At 50.3% G+C, this 21,271-nt stretch overlaps 1 protein-coding gene and 1 long non-coding RNA gene across 3 annotated transcripts in view; one reads left to right on the forward strand and one right to left on the reverse strand.

Moving 5' to 3' along the window:
• Nucleotides 1–21,271, forward strand: part of ESRRB (estrogen related receptor beta) — a 182,138-nt gene that overhangs the window by 137,639 nt on the left and 23,228 nt on the right. For both annotated transcript variants that reach the window (XM_047796364.1, XM_047796362.1), the window contains one exon: nucleotides 8,190–8,306. In XM_047796364.1, coding sequence (XP_047652320.1) covers nucleotides 8,190–8,306 — 117 coding nt within the window. The remainder of the gene's footprint in view (nucleotides 1–8,189; nucleotides 8,307–21,271) is intronic.
• The window catches only part of LOC125135875 (uncharacterized), a 170,012-nt gene continuing 163,301 nt past the window's right edge, over nucleotides 14,561–21,271 (reverse strand). Inside the window, exon 3 of the long non-coding RNA XR_007137069.1 lies at nucleotides 14,561–14,892. This is a non-coding gene — a long non-coding RNA (uncharacterized LOC125135875). The remainder of the gene's footprint in view (nucleotides 14,893–21,271) is intronic.

Consider the following 21,271-nt stretch of genomic DNA (forward strand, 5'->3'; position numbering starts at 1 on the left):
CAGGAACTCCAGTCAATTTTATTCTTGATCCTTTGTATTTGACTTGTTTTCAACTCTCTTTCTGAACGTTTTTAGGATTTTTTTATTTTTTATTTTTTTTGGCCATGTCCATGGCATGTGGAAGTTCCCAGGTCAGGGCTCAAACCTGCACCACAGCAGTGACAATGCTGGATCCTTAACCTGCTGAGCCACCAGGGAACTCTGGGACCTTTTTAAAATAATCTTCCATGATAAAAAGTTTATGTTGTGTGTGGACTGCATAGTCGATTCCTGTGCAGTTGTAAGAAGTGGTACAGAGGGGAGTTCCTATCATGTCTCAGCAGAAAAGAATCTGACTAGAATCCATGAGGATGAAGGTTTGATCCCTGGCCTCGCTCAGTGGGTTAAAGATCTGGTGTTGCTATGAGCTGTGGTGTAGGTCTCAGATGCAGCTCAGATCCTGCGTTGCTGTGGCTGGGGTGCAGGCTGGCAAGCTATAGCTCTGATTAACCCCTAGCCTGGGAACCTCCATATGCCAAGGGCATGAACATAGATCCCAAACCTTTCACGTGCTTCATCCAGTGGTGACATCTATGTATGTAGCATATGCTACCATATGTGTCTATATGGCATACATATACAAGCCATATAATACAACTATATATAGCAAGATATTACAACCAGGAAATTGGCATTGATAGCCATCGACCTTATTCAGATTTCACCAGTTGTACACCCTCATTTGTGTGTGTGTGTTAAGTTCTGGGCGGTTTTATCACTGCCAATTCCTGTGATCCCCACTGCAGTCAAGATACAGAATGGTTCCCATTACGCAGGATTCCTGGTGCTACCCTGCTACAGCCACACCGCCTCCCTCTCTCTCCCCTCCCTGACCCTGGCAGCCACTCATGGGTTCTTTGCCTTTATCATTTTGTTAAGGCCTTTTCTTCATTCATTCTTGTGGACTTTCAGCAAGTCTTTTGATCTGGAAAACTCATCTTCTTCAGGTGTTAGACCCTTTTGTCTCTCCCCTCCTTCTCTCCATCTCTCTCCCTTTGTAATCAATTCCTCCCCACTGTTGTCTCTTTCAAAAACTCCTAAGAGTTGGATATTGAGCTCTCAGGATCAATCTTCTAATTCTTATATCTTTTCTAGCTTATTATCCATCTCTTTGATTTTTGGTCTATTTTAGAGCAACTGCATAGGCGATTCTTTTTTTTTTTTTTTTTTTCTTTTTCCTTTTTGGCCACACCTACAGAGTGTGGAAGTTCCCGGGCCAGGAACTGAACCCGAGCCATTGCAGTAACAATGCAGCTGTGCCACAGGTGAACTCCACTGCTTAGGTGATTCTTTGGAGTTTTTTGTATTTTTAATTTTTATGAGCTCCATTTTATACTTTCTGTTTATTTTTATTTTATTTTAATTTTTTTTAGGGCCATACCAGCAGCATACGAAAGTTTCCAGGCTAGGGGTCGAATCAGAGCTGCAGCTGCCGGCCTACACCGCAGCTCACGGCAATGCCGGATCCTTAACCCACTGAGTGAGGCCAGGGATTGAACCCACAACCTCATGGTTCCTAGTTGGATTTGTTTCTGCTGCACCGTGACAGGAACTCCTGTACTTTCTGTTTATTGCATGCTATTCTTGTTTTATGAATGCAGGATTTTTTTTAATCTCCTCATGTCAACAGTATACCGAATACTGCATGTGGATACTTATTTCTCCTTCTTGCTTTGTCCTGGTTTCTTTCCACATACTTCTTCCTGTTTATTTTGGTTAGTTTTGATACTTTGAAAGCTTTTCGTCGATGTAGTGATCATCCTTGGCTGTCTTAAATGCAAACAGGGATAAAAAGCTTAGAAGGAGCCTTCCTTTGGCTTATTTTTATCTACTAGTCTTTCCTCTGATGCCTTTTGTTCCTCCAGAGTAAGTGGCTATAAGTTCCCATCTTCAGGCTGGGGGAGGGGAGGGTGGGAGTGAGGGGTGGAGGGTACATCTAGCTGCTAGAATTCTGGGAGTGGCCTTGGGGACTGGGCTGGGCGGTCTCACTGTTCCACGTGTGGTATTCAGTCACCGTCTTTTCAGCTTCCCTTCTGCTCTCAGCTGAGCCTGGGGTCCCTGAGTCCCAATTCCCTTGCTTATTCTGTCCAGAGTTGAAGTTGATTTCTCTTGTGCAGGCAGAGGGGAGATCCTGGCTGGTCCTATGGAGTGGCCGCTGAGTACTCCTTAAATATAGACCTAGCAAATTCCCATGTTCAATCCCATATCTCAGTCCATCTTCTGCTGTCTCCAACACCTGAGACTTTTCGTGGTTCTGCAGTATTTCTTTTTTTTTTTTTTGGTCTTTTTGCCTTTTCTAGGGCCGCACTCGTGGCATGTGGAGGTTCCCAGGCTAGGGGGTCTAATCGGAGCTGTAGCCACCAGCCTACGCTAGAGTCACAGCAACACGGGACCCAAGCGAGCCACGTCTGCAACCTACACCACAGCTCATGGCAACGCCAGATCCTTAACCCACTGAGTGAGGCCAGGGATCAAACCCGCAACCTCATGGTTCCTAGTTGGATTCGTTAACCACTGAGCCACGACGGGAACTCTGGGGTTCTGCAGTATTTCTTATCTGGTATTTCTTATCCCCTCTGGCTACTTTGTTCTTATCCCCTCTGGCTACTTATCCCCTCTGGCTACTTTGTTCTCGACTTCCTTCATTCCTCTGTGGCTACTCTCAGAAGGCATGCAGACCTAAGTGTTCAGCATGCACGAGGAACCATCGAGACATTTGGCATCAGAAAATGATTCACGTCTCTCCAGGAGCAGCAGAGGGGTGGGCCAGAGTGCCTGGAGAGGGCCACGGAGACCAGGGGAGGCAGGTGCACTAGAGGTGGTGGCAGAAGCAGAAGGTGTCAGGAAGCATCAGGAAGTAGGGTGCAGAGGACCTTAGAGGTAAAGAAGTGGGAATAATCCACGATGCCACCGCAGTTTCTGACCTAGGCGTTGGGTGGCTCAGTGATGGCTTTGCACAGTAGGGGAAGGTCTGGGAGAGGTTGGGTTCAGGTGGAGGAAGTGTAAGGAACCCAAGGGAATTGCAGGGGGAACTATTCAGCAGGCACATGGATATGAGGGTTTAAAGCGTAGATGCTGCATCTTGTGGTCCATCCTTGACAATTACGCAAGCTGGAGTCAGTGGCATAAATGAGATCATCAGCCACAGGGTAAGGAGGAGGGAAGGGTGGGGAGCTGAGGACAGTGGACCATGCGGAGATGAAAGGGGTAATTTCTGTCCTCCAGGAGGGAGATAAACTAAGGGAGTGGAGCCAAGTGACTACCAGCCCAACCCTATCAGTCCAGAGCAAAAAATGGCCATTCAGGCTCTGACGTTAGCCAGCAGCCTCTGAGCCCATAAATTCCTCTCACGGCCATTTATCTGAGCTCGGCAGCCCCCATCCCTGAGCTGCAGGGAGAGGACTTCCCCGCAGCTGTTTAAGGACAGCTGCTGGGGGTGCCCCAGGCTTTCCTCCTCCCGGGGCTCAGGATCAAAGAAAGAGGGTTGCTGGTGGGGATTTCCCCTCCGCCTTGAGGTCACACTGCAACCCCGGTCATTCCTGGCTCAGGCACCCCCACAGCATCTGCTCCCAGGTCTGTCCATGGGAGGTCAGGTCCTAATGTTCTTAACTGTCAGACCGGATGGCCAGCCTCAGGTCTGACACCTAGAGAGGACCTGGCCCAGCGCCTTCGGGCTGTATGTTAACCGGCAGCCCTGACTGGTGCGAGAAGAAGCACGTTCACCTTGGTTGCTTGCCACCTAGGGCCTGCACTTCACCAAGTGCTTTATGGGCTGTCACTGACCCCACAGGGCTTTAGAGATGGGAGCATCCTGTGCCCACGTCACAGATGAGGGTCCAGAGAAGTTGGGTAACTTGCCTGCGGTGGAGTCTGCCTATGTCTACACAGGGCACACTCCCAGTTTAGAACTCTGAATTTATGCTAGATGTTGGCTGTATCCTTGTCCTGTGAGAGCCCACCCCCACCCTGCTGCACTGTCGCCGGTGGTGCGTGTGCGTGCGTGTGCGCATGCGTATGCCTGCCCCTCCCAGACGGCCCTCCAGAGACCACAGGAATTCTGATGAATTAATCTCATCACTTTATCGAGGAGGCACTTAGAGAAATTACAAGGCCAAGCCTCCAGCCTGGCTTTGCTGGCAGCCAGCCTCTAGGGCCATAAAACAAATTGAAAGGAACAAAAATAAATAAATAAATTTAGCTCTCTTCTCTCTCTCTCTCTCTCTCTCTCTCTCACACACACACACACACACACACACACACGCAGAGTCAAGAACATGGCTAGGTTCTTGTTAATGCTCAGTCTCTTGTCCTGGGAGAGCACCAGTGCCAAGGCCACAGACACTTCGTTACCTCTTGCTGGAGCAGTAACCTCTGGAAACCTAAGATCTGTCTTTCAAAGGACTGATAGGCTGGCCAAGGGGCTGAAATCAGTGGATGAGAAGCATCCGCTGCCTGCCAGAGACATCCCAAGGCGGCCTGAGTTTCCGTGCCCCCCCCGGGCCCCTGTGTGAGCTCATGGCCCCAGTGTGCGGAGCAGAGCAGAGCCAGGCCACCTGGGTTCAGGTCCTTGCTCTGCCTCCTCCTGAACTCTAATCACCTTTTTTATTTTTTTATTTTTTTTCTGCTTTTTAGGGCTGCACCTGTGGCATATGGAAGTTCCCAAGCTAGGGGTCGAACCAGAGCTATAGCTGCTGGCCCACACCACAGCCACAGCAACACTGGATCCTAGCTGTGTCTGCGACCTACCCCACAGCTCACAGTAACGCCGGATCCTTAACCCACTGAGCAAGGCCGGGGTTGAACCCGCACCCTCATGGATACTAGTCAGGCTCGTTACCCCCAAGCCACAACGGGAACTCGCTCCACTCACCTTTCTCATCTGTAAGCTAGAGAGGAGATGTTTACCTCCAGTGCTGTTGGAAAATGCGAGATTCAGTGTACGAAAAGCAGAACTGCAGCTGCTTCCTAACAAGCCTTCGTCAGTGTTAGCTGCCAGTGTGTGTTGAGCACCTACTGTGTGCCGGGGACTGGGACTACAGAGAGGAGCTGGTCTGGGAGGAAGAGACAGACTGTGGTGACACAGGTGATGAAGAGGAGAAGGGCCACCTTCTCAAGGGGGACCTGGAGGTGGGGGTGGCCAGGTGAGGAGGTGGGGGGAGCAGGGTGGGCTTGCTCTTAGCAGCCCAGGCCTGGGGGCCCAGGAGGGCAATGAGTCTCAAGAACGGATAATTATGTAGAGCAGTGGGGATGTTGCAGCTGGAGAGAGGCGTGCGTGGGTTGGAGGCAGGAGCCACATTCTAAAGAGCCTTCTGAGCCAGGATAGTGCTGGATGAATTAGTTTGTGTATGGGAGTGCCTCCTCTGCTCCTCTCCCTTTTTAAAATTGAAGTATAGTTGATTTACAACGTTGTATTAGTTTCCGGTGTACAGTGAAGTGATTCTGTTATGTATATAAAGTTATATATATATAGTTACATATATAAAGATTCTTTTCTACTATAAGTTATTATAAAATATTGATTATAGTTCCCTGTACTTTACAGTAGGTCCTTATTTATCTATTTTATATATAATAGTGTATATTTGTTCATCCCAAGCTCCTAAGGTATCCCTCCCATTTCCCTTTTTAATTTCACCATACTTATATGAATATTGAAATTATTTCCCAAGGTCACACAAGCGAGAGTGACCGAAGGGCTGATTCGGGTCAGCTAGTAGAAGGGAGAGGCAGAAGGAATATTTATCCCCTTCCCTTCCTCTCACCTCCCCCGTCCTCCAGCACAGAAGATAATGCCCAGTCTGCTCCCTGCAGAAAGATGGTGCTGGCTGGACTTGAGGGGCGGGTGGGGAGAGGGGGAGAGAGAGAGAGAGAGACCTGTAAGGTTGGCAAATGGACCTCTGTGAGCCTCAGTTTTCTCCCTGGTCCAAAATGAGGACCAGAATACCCTCTGTGCTGTTGTTGATACTCGGTATAATGAGGTACCTTGTAACTGGGGCTCAGTAATTTCGTCCCTTCAAAGCACTTTGTCAGTGGCAGAACCCGGTTCATGCTTGTTCTCAGAAAATTCCATAGTAAGTGGTTTCCACATGCCACCAGGGGAGGCCGAGGCACAGGGACACCTGAGGACAGCCCTTCCCCCGTTCCTCCAGACCTCAGCTGCTGGGTTAGCCCAGGGACCTGTCTGAGGCCCCAGGCTCCTCAGGCGGTGCAAGGGTGGCACAGGAGCTCTGTGTGGCTCCCAAGTCTTAGTTTCTCGGTCTGTGAAATGGGGCACTGGTGCGCCCCAGAGGGCCGCTGTGAGGACCGAGGAGCCGAGGCAGATCGTGCATATAGTAGGTGCCCAGTAAAAGTGGCTGTGATTGCTGCTGACGTGGATGGGTTATGTGTGGGGGATTCGGGGACAGCCTTTTGAGCCCTGCCCTGGGCTGGGGGTGGCCTTCCGGAGGCTGGTCTGTGCCAGGCAGTGTCATTGCTGGGCGAGCTGGGCCCCCCTGAGGGGAATCCAAGCAGGCAGCGTCCTGGGCATCACTTCTCCCTGCTCCCTGAGGAGGTGGCACCTAGATGGGAGGGTTTGCACTGGTTCACAGTCTGTCCTCTGAAAACCACTCAGGCAAGCCACACTAACTGGGACGGGGGTGAGGAGACAAAATAATAACAGTTCCCGTTGTGGCTCAGCAGTAAGAACCTGACATAGTGTCCATGAGGGTGCAGGTTCAATCCCTGGACTTGCTCATTGGGTTAAGGATCTGGCGTTGCTGTGAGCTGTAGTGTAGGTCGCAGATGAGGCTCAGATCCGGAGTTGCTATGGCTGTGGTGTAGGCTGGCAGCTGCAGCTCCAATTCGACTCTTAGCCTGGGAACCTCCATATGCCGCAGGTGCGGCCCTAAGAAGATTAAAAAAACACCCATCACTTTGGTCCGCTGTCCTGTGTGTTGTCTTTCTGTGGCCTTTCTCCCTGCCTTCCCCCCAGCCCAGTTCCCCTCCCATTGTCTTTTCTTGGGCCGCCAGGCTTGCAGCTGCACAGTACACATTTGTGTAACGAGTGTAGGCAGGAGAGCCTGCTTGGGACAAATGCTGTGCCCTACGTTAGGCAGCTAGCTGCAGCCTCTCTGACCATACTGTCAGCCCTCTGGGGAAGAGGGCACTGAAAAAGGGACAGTGGCCTCCCCAGAGCATTTGAAGATCAGCTCATCCTAAATCAGACCCATCTGGTGACATTGCTCAGAAGCACTCTGCGAACCTCAGGTCTCTCGGCTGTAAAATGCAGCTGGTATCAGGACCTACTTCATGGACTTGCTATGAGGATTCGAGAGATCATTTGTTCAGCGGGTTTGTCTCTTGTGCCTTCTGTGTGGCTGGGACCGACCTCAGGCAGTGGCGATTACATGGGTGAACACCTCACACACTTGCTTTTGTGGTGCTCACAGCCCGCTGGGAGCAGGGGTCAGGTTCACGGAAGCCATTATTATCACCATGTCAGGGGCAACGTGGGAAATTAATCACAAATTCCCTCTGCAGCAACAAACTGCTTGTATCATCACCAGCTCATGTTGAATCGTGCTTTGCAATTTTTAAGCAATTTTATATACATGATCTTGCTTGATCCTTCATTTAGTAGCCTGCACACTGTTTTGCAGATGAGGAAACTGTAACTTGGTGAGAGGAAAGTGATTTTTTTCAAGGTCAGCAAAGCTGGGCAACCTGGGCTTCTGCCATGGGATGTAGGATGCAGGCCCTGGTCCCTGGGGGCTTGGAGCTGCCAAGAGGCTTTTCCTGTTTCCTGGGCCCGGGCTGGAGGCAGAGGGCTGGTCAGCTCCACCCTGATGGATGTTCTGGTCAGCACTGGAGTAAAATTTCTCTGCCTGGGATAAAACGCCAGCTCAGTGAGTTTTGATGGCCCAGTTCAGCAGTGGCTTCAAAGCTGTGGCTGCCTGGCCCTCCTGGCCCTTGGAACTGGGATCTCTGAATTTAAGAGAGTAGGGAAACACCCTGACACGTACCTCGGAGCACCTCATACTGTGAGAACCACTGCCCTATGGGGACCTCAGGGCTGGGGCAGTAGCAGTCCGGTGGTGAATCCCCATCCAGCCTGTGGCCGGAGGGTGGGGGTGATGGACGGCACCTGGCAACCCTTCTGTGTCTGGTTACAGGGAACATCGAGTACAGCTGCCCCGCCACCAACGAGTGTGAGATCACCAAACGGAGGCGCAAGTCCTGCCAGGCCTGCCGCTTCATGAAATGCCTCAAAGTGGGGATGCTGAAGGAAGGTAAGAGGCGGAACCGAGGCCTGGGTCCTGGGCCAGCTCTTCTTCCCATGGGGAGTCTCAGACCCCCAGGAGAGGCTGGCAAGCTCTGGACCTTCTCCCCGGGCAGCGCACATGACCAGGGTCTGCGGGGTCTGCAGACCCTACACGTCTCTCCCTGCAGCTCACCTCCCACCCCAGGGTGCCCATCTCACTCACTTGTGAGCAGATGGGCAGCCTCCACCCAGGCATAGCTCTCCATGCCTTCAGGAGGGCGTTCAGGAGGCAGAAGTTGGAAGTTCTCCTCTAAGGATGCTTTGGGGAACGGCAACTCCAGTCAGGCCTTAGAAAGCTGGCCTGGCGCCCTAGGAAAGGCCCTCCACGGGGGCAAGACCCCTGCGCAGCCTGGGAAGGAAGGCTTGCCGTGCTTTATTAGCTCTCAGCAGCCCGAGGAGTGAGCGGGTGCAGAGACCAGAGCCATCAAGGCCCTAAATGGCATGTCCCATACTTTTCACCTGCCAAGGTCAACTTCTGCACAGGACAAGGCTGGCGAAAGTTTTCCTCCTCCCCTGCCCCCTGCCCCCATCCTCTTTCTTCCCTTTCTTTTCTCTGCCTTTTGTTGTTGTTGTTTTGTTGTTTGCTTTTTAGGGCCACACCTGCGGCATATAGAGGTTCCCAGGCTAGGAGTCAAATCGGAGCTATAGCTGCCAGCCTACGCCACAGTCACAGCCACAGCAACTCAGGATCCAAGGCGCATCTGCGACCTACACCACAGCTCACGGCCACGCCGGATCCTAACCCACTGAGCAAGGCCAGGGATGGAACCCGCAACCTCATGGTTCCTAGGTGGATTTGTTTCCGCTGCGCCACGACTGGAACTCCGATATCTCTTTTCTTTTTCCTTTTTTTCCCCTTTCTCTGCCTTTTGCCTCGCTTTCTCCCCTAGAGCTGTGCCACCCAGCATGGCAGCACGAGCCACGCCTGAAATGTAAAATACACAGCAGATTTTGAAGATGTACTAGGATGATCAAAAGGCTTGTAAAACACTGTGGTAATAATTTTAGAAAATGATTACATGTTGAGATGGCAATGTTCGGGGTTATGTTGGGTCAAACAAAACGTATCATGACATTGATACCGCCAGCTTCTTTTTTCCTGCTTTAGGGTGGTTGCTAGATAAGTTAAAGTGACCTTGACTCGCATCAGTAGGACAGCCGTGCTCTAGTCTCCCCCATCACTTTCCCTGTTGATCTACTCGGGTTGATGACCTCGCGCAGTCTGACTTTGGGAGATGGGTAGTGTGTTTGTGTTCGTGTGTGTGTGTGTGTTTCTCCCCTCCCCCAGCTTTTCAGAGAAGCCGGTGGCAGTTCTTCTAGATCAGTTTTTATGATTCTGGGCCCTGGGATCCCTCCAGAAAGGGAGGAGGCAGGAAGAGATGTGTGTGCTGATGATCAGATGATCTGATCCAGAAGGGCTGGGAGAGAAGAGGCAGCGGCAGGACTGGAATGCAGGCCCTCACCGGGAGGGGCTTCTGGAGCCCTGGGCACTCCTCCCCTCCTCCTCAGCAGGCGCCTGCCTGGGGCGAAGGGCCTGAATTCAAGGTGCTTTGTCAGTAGGACATTGTTTGGATGTGGAAGTCAAATCGGAACCCCCGCCCCGTATTCTTTTTGTGTGTGTGTGTGTCTTTTTGTCTTTTCTATGGCTGCACCCGAGACTTATGGAGGTTCCCAGGCTAGGGGTCCCATCGGAGCTGTAGCCGCCGGCCTACACAACAGCCACAGCAACACAGGATCTGAGTTGTGTCTGCCGCCGGATCCTTAATCCACTGAGCAAGGCCAGGGATCGAACCTGCAATCTCATGGTTCCTAGTCAGATTTGTTAACCACCGAGCCACGACGGGAACTCCGTCCCTCCCTCTGTTTTCCATCCCAGCAATGCCTCCATCTCAGCTCAGCCCAGTGTCTGCACCTGTAAAACAGAAGCCCTTGAAGCAGCTCCTCAACTACCCCTACATCATAGCACACCGGCCTTTAAATTGTACTTCTTGGAGTTACCCTCGTGGGGCAGGGGAAATGAATCCGACTAGGAACCGTGAGGTTGTGGGTTTGATCCCTGGCCTTGCTCAGTGGGTTAAGGATCCAGCGTTGCTGTGAGCTGTGGTGCAGGTCATAGACGTGGCTTAGATCTGCCATTGCTGTGGCCGTGGTGTAGGCAGGCAGCTGTAAGTCTGATTCGACCCCAACAGCCTGGGAACCTCCTTGTGCCTTGGGTGTGGCCCTAAAAAGACAAAAAAAAAAAAGACCAAAAAATAAAATAAATAAACTGTCCCAAACACTCCCCTCTTCAGCCAGCCCTGCCCCCACCACTAGCGATTCCAAATCCAGAGCCGGGGAAGATGACACAAAGGCTCCGAGCACCTCCGTTTAGTTCAGAGCCTTGACGAGATCCGGGGAAGCTCCACAGGGACCATCCCCTTAGGAGAGTGTAGCTCTCCTGGGTGCCTGCCAGGCAGGGGCTCTTGGCAGCTGCCCTGGCTCCTGCTTTTGTTTGGGTGTTGTCCACGGCCCCCTCACCTCGCGCAGGAGACGCAGGCTCCCCGCCTCCCCGTTTCCCTAGACTCTGACCTGACTCTGAAGTGCAGACTCCAGGCTTCCCGGGGCTGCTCCCAATCTTGAAGGTTTCTTGGTGGGTCTTGGGCATCAGGGAGTCGGGGGCTGGGGGCCTGGGTCTTCTGGGGGGAGGGGGTTGTAAGGAGAGAATGGAAGGCTGGCGCCCCACCCCTCCCTCATCTACACCTCAGAACCTGTTTCTTCTCTTCAGCAGTCTGGATACCTTTTTACCATCTTTCCTTTTTTTTTTTTTTTTTCCCCAGGGCTGCACCCTTGGCATATGAAGGTTCCTAGGCAAGAGTCAAATTGGAGCTACAGCTTCCAGCCTACACCACAGCCACAGTAACTCAGGATTTGAGCCACATCTGCAACCTACATCACAGCTCACGGCAGTGCCGGCTCCTTAACCTCTGAGCGAGGCCAGGGATCGAATCCACATCCTCGGGGATACTAGTCAGGTTTGTTACTGCTGAGCCACACCTGGAACTCCTATCTTTTCTTTCCTATATAAAATAACCTGAGAGACCGCCAGCTGACTTGGGGGCCCAGCAATTGCCAGGGAAGGGGTCAGAAGCAGGGTTTTTTTGGCTCAGCCTCTGCCCTGAATCTGCTGTCAGCTCTGGAATCATTGGCGGTGGAACACTGGTGATGTCCACGGGTTGGTCTATATCGCTTCAAGCAAGTCCAGTGTATGACAATCTGTATTTTGAGGGGGGTCTCCTGCTATGGACTATGAGTTGGTGCCGTGTCCCCCTCCTGCTCTGAGGCATCCTTGCTGTGTATAGTATTTCTCACTTCTGCCCCTGGGCCTCTATTTTTTCACCTGTAGAGCGGGGGTATTGGAACCTGCTTTCCATCACCAGGTCAAGGTGAAGACCAGACAGGACTACAATTCCTTGGTAACTGTGGGATTGCTTTAAGATGTCAGCTTCCCAGGAGTTCCCGTCGTGGCGCAGCAGAAATGATTTTGACTAGGAACCATGAGGTTGCAGGTTCAATTCCCTCCCTCAGTGGGTTAAGGATCCTGCGTTGCCATGAGCTGTGGTGTAGGTCAAAGACACGGCTCAGATCTGGTGCTGCTGTGGCTGTAATGTAGGTCGGCAGCTGTAGTGCAGATTAGACCCCCTAGCCTGGGAAACTCCGTATGCTGCAGGGGAGGCCCTAAAAAGACAAAAAAAAAAAAAGATGTCAACTTCTTGGGCACATTAAGATAGCATAGATTCGAAGAGAGCCTATTTGCTCTCAACTTCGCAGCAGCCTGGCCACATGTTAGGAGGGGCATACTGTGTCCGGCTGCCCTGATTCTCCACCTGGATTTGCTGGCGGGAATCTTAGGGGCGACTTCCGCCTTGGGGTCTAAAATGAAGATGAGAGCGTCCCTTGAAAGGACAGTGGAGAAGCTCTCTCGACAGGCAAGAGTGTGGCCTTACAGCCTCTAAGCCGGGAGGACCTGGAAAAACTTTTGCTGCGTTTCAACAGGGGCCCCCATGCCTGAGATTTCAGCTCCTCTCCCTGCACAGACAGGCCCTGCAAACTTCTTCTCCTCACCTCACTTCACCTCCCTGAGGCCACCAGCCTCCCGGTCCCACTCCGTTTCCTCCTCCCCTCAGCCCCTGGCCTTCATTTCCCCAAGAGTTTTCTAAAAGATATTTGATTTCAGTGAAAGCTGGGCCGCCATCCATGCAATACGCTCTCGCTCTCTTTGTGCTTGTTGGGAAGGCGGAGGGCTCCTCCGGGGATTCTGGGTAATTGGGTTAGTGGCCAGCTCATGTCAGGAAATTAAAAGGAGGCCCCGATCAGGTTCCTGCTGCATGGGATTTAATGGCTTTGTATTTATAGTGTCTCCCGCCTCTAGCCCATGCCAGAAATACCACTTTTCTGGCCCCGTGCATGAAGAAAGAGGATGAGAGATGACTTGCCTTTGAAAATTCTTTTTCTTTTCCAAAATACATTAGTGTTCTGGAACCAAACAACTCTTGAGCACTTCAGAGAATAGTTTTGAACTCCAGCCCAAGAACCCTGATGGATGTTTGTAGCCCCCTGAACCGCTTTCCTCCCTACATGTGCGCATGCAGGCGCGTGCGCGTACACACACACACACACACACACACACACACACACGTCTGACGGCTCACAAGATCTTCCATGTGGCCTCACGCCTTGGGCCACTCGGATTCGCGGGCTTGATGACCTCTGGTTGGGGAAGTGTTGATGGAGTGAAGTCATGGGAGATGGTCTTGTCTGTGCTGAGTGCTTAGTACTGTTCATTCACGGCTCTGGGCATGTCAGACATTGGATAACAGGTTCAGGCGTCATACAGACCTGGGGAAACCCCAGGGGCACCATTTATCAACTCCGTGGGCAACTTAAACTTCTTTAAGCCTCTCTTTTCTGCTCTCTAGAATGGGAATGATAATAGTGGCTGTTTCATCTTGCTCCTGATTTGTCGGGGGAAGCCCCTAGAGTTGTACCACAAAGTAAGATGTTGGTCATTGCTTTGAGACACTCTGCATCGTGTTCCGTCACTGGTTTTCCTCCGTCTTCCAAAACGCAGTTTTTTGTTTGTTTGTTTTTGTCTTTTTGCCATTTCTAGGGCCGCTCCCATGGCATATGGAGGTTCCCAGGCTAAGGGGTCGAATCAGAGCTGTAGTTGCCGGCCTACGCCAGAGCCACAGCAATGAGGGATCTGAGCCGAGTCTGTGACCTACACCATAGCTCCTGGCAACGCCGGATCCTTAACCCACTGAGCAAGGCCAGGGATGGAACCCGCAACCTCATTGTTCCTAGTCGGATTCGTTAACCACTGAGCCACGACGGGAACTCCCCAAGAGGCAGTTTTGAATCTCCCATGGCCTCTCTCTCTGCTCCTGGGCTGATGGTCTTGCTTCACATTCCCTGAGAAAATAGGAACAGTCCAGGGAGGGATTTCTAAACCGCCTGCTATTGACTCCACAAACCTACTTGGTGGTTTTCTGTCTTCACTCCTGTTAGAGGTGTTTGTGTTCCTAGCAAAAGTCTCCCCACCTGTGCTCTGAATCGTGTTTCCTCTTTATCAGGGACTTTGCTCCTAGAGTATCATTTCTGTTTCCAGCCTCTTCAAAGTCTCCTTCACTGCTTGGTCATTTTCATTACCACTCAAACAAAACTTAATTAAAAAAACACCCACAACTGTATGTTGATCTTTTATCTCCATTCAGCTCTTTGCTACCTTACCGTGCCTCCTTTCTCAACAAAACTTCGCTGAAGAGTTGACAGCGCTTACTACATCCGCTTCTTAGCACTAGCCACTTTAAAGCAAAAACAAACAAAAACCTTCCTTTACAAGTAAGCATTGAGTTGATCCAGAAACATATTTATAGTATGTTATATTAGTTACAGTAAGTCTAAGCTTCTATACAAAGACACCCTTCCTCCCTCAAAACAAAACAAAACAAAACAAAAACCTCAGAAACTTCAGCAAGATAGAATTTTAATACTCTCATCTCTCACATAACAATCCAAAAGGTCAAAGGCGATCCAGGACTGGTTGGCAGCTTTGGCATCCTTAGCAAGTGGGAGTTCCCAGTTTGGGCACAGCATAAACAAATCCAACTAGCATCCATGAGGATTCGGGTTCAATCCCTGGTTTTGCTCAGCAGGTTGGGGATCCAGTGTTGCCATGAGCTGTGGTGTAGGTGGCAGATTTGGCTCGGATCCTGAGTTGCTGTGGACCTAATTATCTCCATCTCCCATTTGTGGACCCAATTATCTCCATCTCCCATTTGTGGACCCAATTATCTCCATCTCCCATTTGTGGACCCAATTATCTCCATCTCCCAGCCAGCCAGAAGGAAGAAAAGCCTACCTCAGATCATTCGAAGGGCAGGACCCCAAATGGTACAGGTTCCTTCCATTCACAGCCCATTGGTGGAATCTAGTTGCATGGCCACAAGCCACATGGTCTCCACAAAGGTGTCTGGGAACTGTAGTCTTTCACTGGGACACCATGTGTCCAGCTAATACTATGAGGGTATGGAAAAAAGAGAATAACATATTTTAGAGGACAGACAGGCATTGTTTTTTGCCAAAAATAGATAAGGTAGGAAGAATACTGATACTTTCCACTCAGTGGAAGAAAAAGAAAATGTACCCTTGTTTTCCCTTTGTTCCTGTCCCTATATCAGTTATGCTCGGGGGTGACTGTTATCCTGATTTCATATTGTTTTCCCTTCCTTTCTTTATAGTTCATCTTATATCAGTATCTCTATCCATATCATGTTTTTCAGTTTTAAATGAAATTATACATATTCTTCTGCCTCATGATTTTAGTCAGTATTTCTGAAATGAATGCTTCTTCTTTTTTTTTTTTTTTTTTTAAAGGGCCATGCCCACGGCACATGGAAGTTCACAGGCTAGGGGTCTGATCGGAGCTATAGCTGCCGGCCTACACCACAGCACCACAGCCACAGCAGCTCAGGATCCGAGCCAAATCTGCCACCTATACCACTGTGCCCAAACTGGGAACTCCCAAGATGAATGCTTCTTGTTGCATGCTACTACAATTCATTTATTTTCATTTCTCTGTCATAGGAGTCAGCCAGATAGCAAATATTTTAGGCTTTGCGAGTCTAAAGGCTCCTGTCTTAACGGTTTAACTTTGCTATTGTAATGGGAAAGCAGCCACAAACAATATGTAAGTGAATAAACAGGACTGTGTTCCGTGAGGTGCTTGTTTGAGACATTTCCTGATTTTTCTACTTTATTTAGAAATCTTTATATATTCTGGTTATTTTATTATCCATTTTTGCTGTTGCTGGTATGTAAAAAATTCATCAGTAGCTTTTTTCTCTCTATGGAGTCCTTAATAAACCAAATGTATCAATCTTTTCCTTTATGGTTACCAAAAAAATCTTTGGCATCCCCATTGTGGCTCAGTGGTAAGGAACCAGACTAGTATCCATGAGGACTCAGATTCAACCCCTGGTCTCACTTAGTAGGTTAAGGATCTGGTGTTGCCATGAGCCGCAAGTGCAAGTCGCAGACGGGGCTGGGATGTGGCGTTGCTGTGGCTGTGGTGTAGGCTGGCAGCTGCAGTTCCGATTCGACCCCTAGCTTGGGAACCTCCATATGCCGTGGGTGTGGCCCTAAAAAGACCAAAAAAAAAAAACCTTTTCCTAACCTGCTACTGTAAAGATGCTTTCCTAGTCTGCCTTACCCATGTAGGTCTTTGATCCTGTTGGACTTGACTTTCGAAGCTGGTCACCCCCAGTCTGCCCTAATGACTCCCGACCACAGCCCCAGACCTGCCCCTACAGCCCCGAGCTGTCAAACCTGGTCCTTGTCTGTCTTCCTCTCACCCAGCCTCTCAGCAGTGTCTCCAACAGCTGGCCAGCCCTCCATGCTCCCCTTTTCTCTCAGCTTCCCTGACACCCTGTGTACCTTTCTCCTTTCCACTCTGACCACGCTTCTTTGCAGACTCCCCCTCTTCCTGGTCTTCACACTTTGGTGTTATACAGACCTTGGAACCCGGCCCTCTGCACCTGCACCCTGCAGGTGATCTCTTCCAGATCCCAGATAGGACACAGACGACTCTCAATCTTAGACCTCATTGTATTTATATATATTTAGTTAGTTAGTTTTTTGTCTTTTTAGGGCCACACCTGCAGCATATGGAAGTTCTCAGGCCAGGGGTCTAATCGGAGCTACAGCTGCCAGCCTACATCACAGCCACTGCAGCTCGGGATCTGAGCCGCATCTGCAACCTACACCACAGCTCTTGGCAACACCGGATCCTTAACCCACTGAGCAGGGCCAGGGACCGAACCCACAACTTCATGGATCCTGGTTGGGTTCTTTACCACTGACCCACAGCAGGAACTCGACTTTTGATTCTCATGCATGACTTTTCCCCACCTTGGGATTTTTCAGGCTGTTCCCCCTCTGCCTGGCCTGCTTTCCCCATGGCTCCTCATCCTTTTGTCCTCAACTTAAATGTCATCTCAGAAAGGCCTCTCTTCCTTCCCACATGATTACTTCCTATCATATCCCTCGTTTACCTCCTCTTTGGATTTCTCCCCGTGTGAGTGATTTTTTTTTTGCTTTTTAGGGGCACACCTGCAGCATATGGAGGTTGCCACGCTGGGGGGTCGAATCAGAGCTGTAGCCACCAGCCTACACCACAGCCACAGCAACGTGAGATCCGAGCTGCATCTGCGACCTACACCATAGCTCACAGCAACACCAGATCCTTAACTCACTGAGCGAGGCCAGGGATCAAACCGGCAACCCCATGGTTACTGGTCAGATTCATTTCCGCTGAGCCACAACAGGAACTCGCTGGTGTGAGTGATCTTATCTCTTATTCATTGGTTTGTATACTTGTTCACTGTGACAAACTCTAACACAAATTGTGCTTGATTTAGGGACTCACCAATTCTTTTGAAAACCTGGTGAAAAACTCTGCCGCCAACATGCACAAGTACCTACACATAAAATTTTGCAGACAATTTTAGGAGTGTCACAGAATCCCTGAAACCCAACCATGTGGGTTCCTGGAGCCAGATGGAGACCTGCGGTTGCAGAATTGGACTTTCAGAGGTAGAAAGGACCTGAGGCTCCAGGAGGGCAAATTGCTTTTAGTTGGACTGTCAGCTCTAGGGTGGGGAGAGGCTGCTTGGAAACTATGATTGAAGGGCTTCTTAGGCAGTGCCTGGGATTGGTAGGCAAGAGTGCTATGATTGATTGGTAGTGTCTGCCACAGGCTAGGAAATGGGGCCAGTGGCACAGCTGACAGCTTCTTGCCATGACTGATCTAGTGAAACTGAGTTTAAGTAGATTTGCCAAAGGACACACAGCTAGTAAATAACAGTAGGGTGGGATCTAGTCTCCTTGGTTATGCAAGAATTCCATCCAAGAAACCCAGTTCGACTCATTGTAGATGCCTTGGCTGATAGCAAAGCCTAAGGCCTTCCTCAAAGAGGGGAAAGGAAGGAATAGAAGGGGAACTGGGCTAAAATAGCTTTTCCCTGTTGGGTGTTTGGTTCTAGAGACTTCTTGGCAGCTAGGAACACAGGGAGAGCACAGCCTTGCAGAAATGTCCTTGCGGACACAGTGCCCTGAGTGAGAAGGGTCTGGAGGAGAGAGCGGTATGAGAGTGGACACTCTTTCCTAGGCAGAAGGCAAGGGCCTTGCCAGTCAGCACCATCTCATCCCCCTCTGGAGCAGTTGGCACATGCTCTGGAGTATTAGGTGGCATGTGTGTTTATCCGCCCACAGGGCTCTCTCTTGGCATTGAGTGAGTCAGGTGTGAGGCACTCTTCTCCATTATGACCTGGCACCAGGGTAAGGGGCAGCCCAAAATAGCTGTCCTGTCCGAGGCAGCAAGGTGAGCTCACTTGTCACCCAGAAACCCCTGCAGGACAGGTGGCTGAGGGAGCCCAGGTCATGCAGGGTCACGAATGCATGTTTACGGCATTCTGCCAGGCTGGGGAATCATGCCCACGTGACCCACGGCCCCTGGGCCCTCAGGAGCCCAGAGTACTCATATCACCTTTTGGGTGGTTTTCTCTTCTTTCTGGAGATGGATCAGCTATAGTTTGGTAGAACTTACAAGCAGAGAGTCAACCCCTGTCTCCTGGATGGAACGCTGGTTAGACAGAAGTATTGTGTAAAAATAGGTTTTGTGCTGTGCTTCCCAGACCTGGCAGGTAATCAGAATCTCTGGAGGAGCTCTGCGAAATTGTCCACTCCTAAACACCACCCCAGACCTATTGACTCAGAACCTCTACGGAGGTAAGTCCCCGAGGTCCGTGTAGTTCAAAGGTTTTCAGGGCATCTGCTGATCCTACAGGATGGGTGGTCTCAAGCTCAGGGCAAAGGAGCTAGAACTTTGAGGTGAAGGTTCAGCTCCTCCCTCCGATCTTTCCTGGCTGTGTGACCCTGAGCAAATCACCTGACCTTTCTGAGCCTCCGTTTTCACATGGGAATAATAATAATCACGTATTCTCCCTCGCTCAGTTTTGTTACACGGGTCAAATGAGAGAATGGAAATAGCTTTGTGAACCGTGAAACACTGCACACATCGTTAATAAACCAAGGACATTAGTGTGTGCGGGGGTGGGGTGGTGGCGGAGATTTCTAGGTAAGGGTCTTGACCATGACACCTCTGCAGCGTCAGGACAGCAGCTCTGCAGAGGGGGCAGGAGAAGGACACAGGCTCAGAGCCTTTCCCTCTCTGCCATGTCTGAGGCTTTCCTGTGGGAAGAGAGATGTGACAGAGGCAGCGCGGGGGACAGGCTGTGGGCCAGGTGCAGAGCCGCGCTTCTCCAAGCTTTCTAAGTGGTTATTTTTGGTGCCTGGGATAAAAGAAAGAAACTTAAACTGCCCCTTGCTGCTGCCACTCCGTACACTCTGCTATTTTTACTTCCCAAAGGCTGGGCTCTCGTCCAGCTTAGGGAGGGCAACCAAGAAGAAAGGGCGGAGGTGGAGGGAAATGGGAATTATTTTACTTCCATTAAGAAAAAAGTCAGAAGGCTGATCTTATCAAGTCAGCAAGTGGACATCTGATCAAGGATGCAGCAGCCGCGGGCTCTGGCTGCTCTGAGGTGCCTGTCGTGGGTTCAAGAGGTCAGCAAGTGGGATATGGGCTTAGGAGCCCCCGACCCCTCCTCCCAGGCAGTTTCTTCCCCAGAGCAGCCCAGCAGCGTCCTGTGCCCTGGGCTGGGAAGTGGGACTGGACACTGCGGATCCAGGGACATTGGCCCAGAGATGAGACTGCTGGGGGCTGGGGGTCATCCGGCTGCAGACAAAGGGCAGAGCCTCTGTCCTGGGGTTGGACAGAGGCAGCCCCTCTACCCTGTGGACAAAATCAAGAGAGTAACTGTGTTGGCGCTGTGTGCCCCGGAGGACAACCTCTCTGAACCTTAGTTTCTGGAGAGTTTTTTTGAACACATCTGACCTATGGTAGTTATCATGAAGCAGGTGTGTTTCTCTCTCTTCCCGTGAAGAAAGCTGGCGGTTCAAGGCAGATACCACCACTTTCACAGGCAGAAAGGGCAGAGACTGCTACTGAGTGCCTCTTGGGCACTAAGCACATTGCTATGTTTCACACGTTTTATGTTACTTAATTCTACTTGCCGGAGAAAGGGGAAGTATTTAAAAAATCTTTTAATAGCTTTATTGAGATGTAATTCACCCATTTAAAGTGTACAATTCAGGAGTTCCCATCGTGGTGCAGCAGAAATGAATCTGACTGTATCCACGAGGATACAGGTTCAATCCTTGTGGTGTAGGTCGCAGTCACGGCTTGAATCCCGTGTTGCTGTGGCTGTGGTGTAGGCCGGCAACTGTAGCTCTGATTTGACCCCTAGCCTGGGAACTTCCATATGCCATGAGTGTGGCCCTAAAAAGATAAATAAATAAATAAATACTGGCTACCCAGTGGCATATGGAGTTCTCGGGCCAATGATCAGATTGAAGCTGCAGTTGTGACCTATGCTGCAGCTACAGCAACACGAGATCCTTTAACCTACTGTGCCAGGCCAGGGATCAAACCTGAGTCCTGGTGCTGCAGAGATGCTGCCAATCCCTGTTGCACCATAGCAGAAACTCCTAAAAGCCATTTTTAAGTATACAATTCAGTGGTATTAAGCATGTTCACAGTCTTTTGGAACCATCACCACTATCTGCTTCTAGCAATTTTTCATCATCCCAAACAGAAACTGTACAGTAACTCCCCTCCTCCACCCCCTCCCCTCATCCCACCCCCTGCACCCTGGTTCTGGGAACCTCCAATCTACTTTCTGTCTATTCTAGTTATTTCTTATAAGTTAAATCATACAACATTTCTCTTTTGTGACTGGCTCATTTCACTTAGCATAATGTTTCCCAGGTTCATCCATGTCACAGCATGTATCCGAACTTCATTCTCTTTTTAATGACTGCATAATATTCCACGTATATGTAATACCACATTGTGTGTCACTGGATAACTTGGGTTGCTTCCACCTCTTGGCTATTGTGAATTATGCTGCCATCAATTTGCTTATGGGTATCTGTTCAAGGTCCTGATTTCAACTGTTTTGAGGCACAAGTCCAGGGGCACCCAGATCAAACTAGGTGAATGGTGCACACAGGTGTGCAACATGGCCCCCACCCAGAGTCTCTCTGCTGCCTTTCTTCTACCACAGAGACCCTGAGCCCTTTGAGAGGTGCAGGACGCTAGAGTGGTTGAGAGCCTGGGCTCCACAGTCAGAATGCTTTCCTTCCTAAGTGGCTTTGGCGAGTTACTCAACCTTCTTAGTCTCACTTTCCTCCATCTGTAAAATGGGATAATAGTAGAAGCTCCCTCACAGGGTTGTTGCAATCCCTGTGTGAAATAACATACACACGGTGCTTAGTGCA

The sequence above is a fragment of the Phacochoerus africanus genome, chromosome 9 (genome assembly GCF_016906955.1).
Source record: "Phacochoerus africanus isolate WHEZ1 chromosome 9, ROS_Pafr_v1, whole genome shotgun sequence".
NCBI lineage: Eukaryota > Metazoa > Chordata > Mammalia > Artiodactyla > Suidae > Phacochoerus > Phacochoerus africanus.